Source organism: Trichechus manatus, unplaced genomic scaffold, assembly GCF_000243295.1.
Source record: "Trichechus manatus latirostris isolate Lorelei unplaced genomic scaffold, TriManLat1.0 scaffold00197, whole genome shotgun sequence".
Classification (NCBI taxonomy): Eukaryota; Metazoa; Chordata; class Mammalia; order Sirenia; family Trichechidae; genus Trichechus; species Trichechus manatus.
The window spans coordinates 2,011,917-2,013,972 of record NW_004444133.1 but is presented as its reverse complement, the minus strand read 5'-3'; the positions used below and the strand labels follow the sequence as shown (position 1 = coordinate 2,013,972).

General features: G+C 36.4%; 1 protein-coding gene across 1 annotated transcript in view; it reads left to right on the top strand.

Moving 5' to 3' along the window:
- LIFR (LIF receptor subunit alpha) overlaps window positions 1-2,056 on the top strand; it is a 111,358-nt gene that overhangs the window by 94,008 nt on the left and 15,294 nt on the right. Inside the window, exon 12 of the mRNA XM_012558920.2 lies at window positions 1,819-2,032. Coding sequence (XP_012414374.1) covers window positions 1,819-2,032 — 214 coding nt within the window. The remainder of the gene's footprint in view (window positions 1-1,818; window positions 2,033-2,056) is intronic.

Genomic DNA, 2,056 nt, shown 5'->3' with positions numbered 1-2,056 from the left:
GCATCCTCTTTTTCTCTTGATTAGAAAATTCCCTGACTGCTCTCAGTTGCCTGTCAGATACCATGATAATATGGTATAACAGTTATACACATTACTTCAGTGTAGAAGAAGTTTGGAATATTGATAAATTTCATTGGATTATTGTTCAACCTAGATGAATGTTTAACCAAGAGTTTAAAATGTTGAAGTGATTGACATTCTAACTTCAGTAACTAGGTTGATGGTTATGCTTTTTGCCAGGGAAGAGCACATTTGGGTGGAAGACTAAGTTTTGAATGTGTTGCGTTCTTTAAACATTTGCCACTGCGATATCCGAGTAGAGTCCAGTAGGTGATTTGATGTCACAGGAGAGAAACCAAGAGAGAGGTCACAGCTAAAGCTTTGAGTAGCATGTAAATGAGATCTCTCGGGGAGAATACAGTGTGAAAGAGGGCCAAGGATGGAACCCTGGGTGATAGCAGCACATAAAGGCCTGGCAAAGGGAGAGCATCCAGCAGAGGAGATTGGGAAGGTCAGAGGGGCAGGAAGGCCTGAAGGAAATAGTTATTGCAGAAACCAAGGGAGGAGGACGATTCAAGGGGCTAGTGGTCAGCAATCAAAGGAACCCTACAAGTCTAAAGACTAAAATGTCCACAGGACCGGGCCATTAGGAAGTCAGCAGACACTTCCACTGGAGCAGTGTTTCCACAACAACAGTGGTATTAATGTCAGTGTAGATCGGAGGATCCAATATGTTGCTGTATAAATTGGAGCAATCTTTTTGAAAAGCAATTTAGCTGTATAAATAGAGAAGCTTGAATGTTCATTTCCTTTTATGATGCAGTAAATCTACTTTTAGGAATTCTTATTAAAGAATTCATCCTAACTTTGAAAAAAAAAAAAAAAAAGTGTGGCACCAAAAGGTTCATCAAAATTTTGAGTATTGTGAAAAATTGCTACAACTTAAATTTTACTTCTTCAAGGAATAGTCAAGTAAACTGATAAAAACGCTACATGAAATCTAAAGCCATTAAAATGTATTAATGTAGATAAGTGTGTGTTATAGAAACATGAAAAAAGGATATTAATGTAATATGATTAAAACAATCTTAATAAAAAATCTACACCTAGAAAAGCAACTTGAAGGAAATATCAAGATCTAAGAGCATCTATATTTAAGAGCTGGCACTAGGGGAGATTTTTACTTGTTTTCTTTGAACTTTTGTTTTCTAAATTTTTTGTAATGGGCATATACTAGTTTAAAGAGAGAGAACAAAAACATCTTTAAAAAAAAACTAACTTTTTAATATTTTGGTTTGTTGGTTTTTAAGTAAACACTTCTTCTTTTGCTTCTGAAAAGAGAGACAATAGGTTTTTTGTATTTATTTAATTTTTAAAATTTTGTGCTCCTTACAGTAAATGTAGTTTTTTCTTTTTCATCACTTACCTGATTTATACAGGTCACCAGTACCAGTTGCCATGGAGTCAGTTCTAACTCAAGCCGACCCCATATGTGTCACAGTGGAACTGTGCTCCATAGGGTTTTCAGTGGTTAGTTTTTTGGAAGTAGATTGCCAGGCCTTTCTTCTGAGGTGCCTTTCAGACCTTCAGCCTTTCTGATAGCAGCCAAGCACGTTAACCATTTGCATCACTCTGGGACTTCGTCCAGGTCACAGTGAATTTTAAGTCCGTGTTTCACTGTTAACAGCTTTGTCTTTTCTAATGTTACCTTGTTATTGTTAATGTAGTGTCCAGTTTAGACTCGATGGTCTTGCCTGTCCACATAGTCACTTTATGCAGGTTTTTTAATAACAGAATCTGTTATTCTATTTTTCATAGCCTTTACCCATTAATGAAGCTAACGGAAGAATACTTTCCTATAATGTATCCTGTTCATCAGATGAGGAAACACAGTCCCTTTCTGAGATTCCTGATCGCCAGCACAAAGCAGAAATACAACTTGATAAAAACGATTACATCATCAGTGTGGTGGCAAAAAATTCTGTTGGCTCATCTCCACCTTCAAAGATAGCTAGTATGGAAATTCCAAATGGTGAGTATTTAAGATAATTTACCA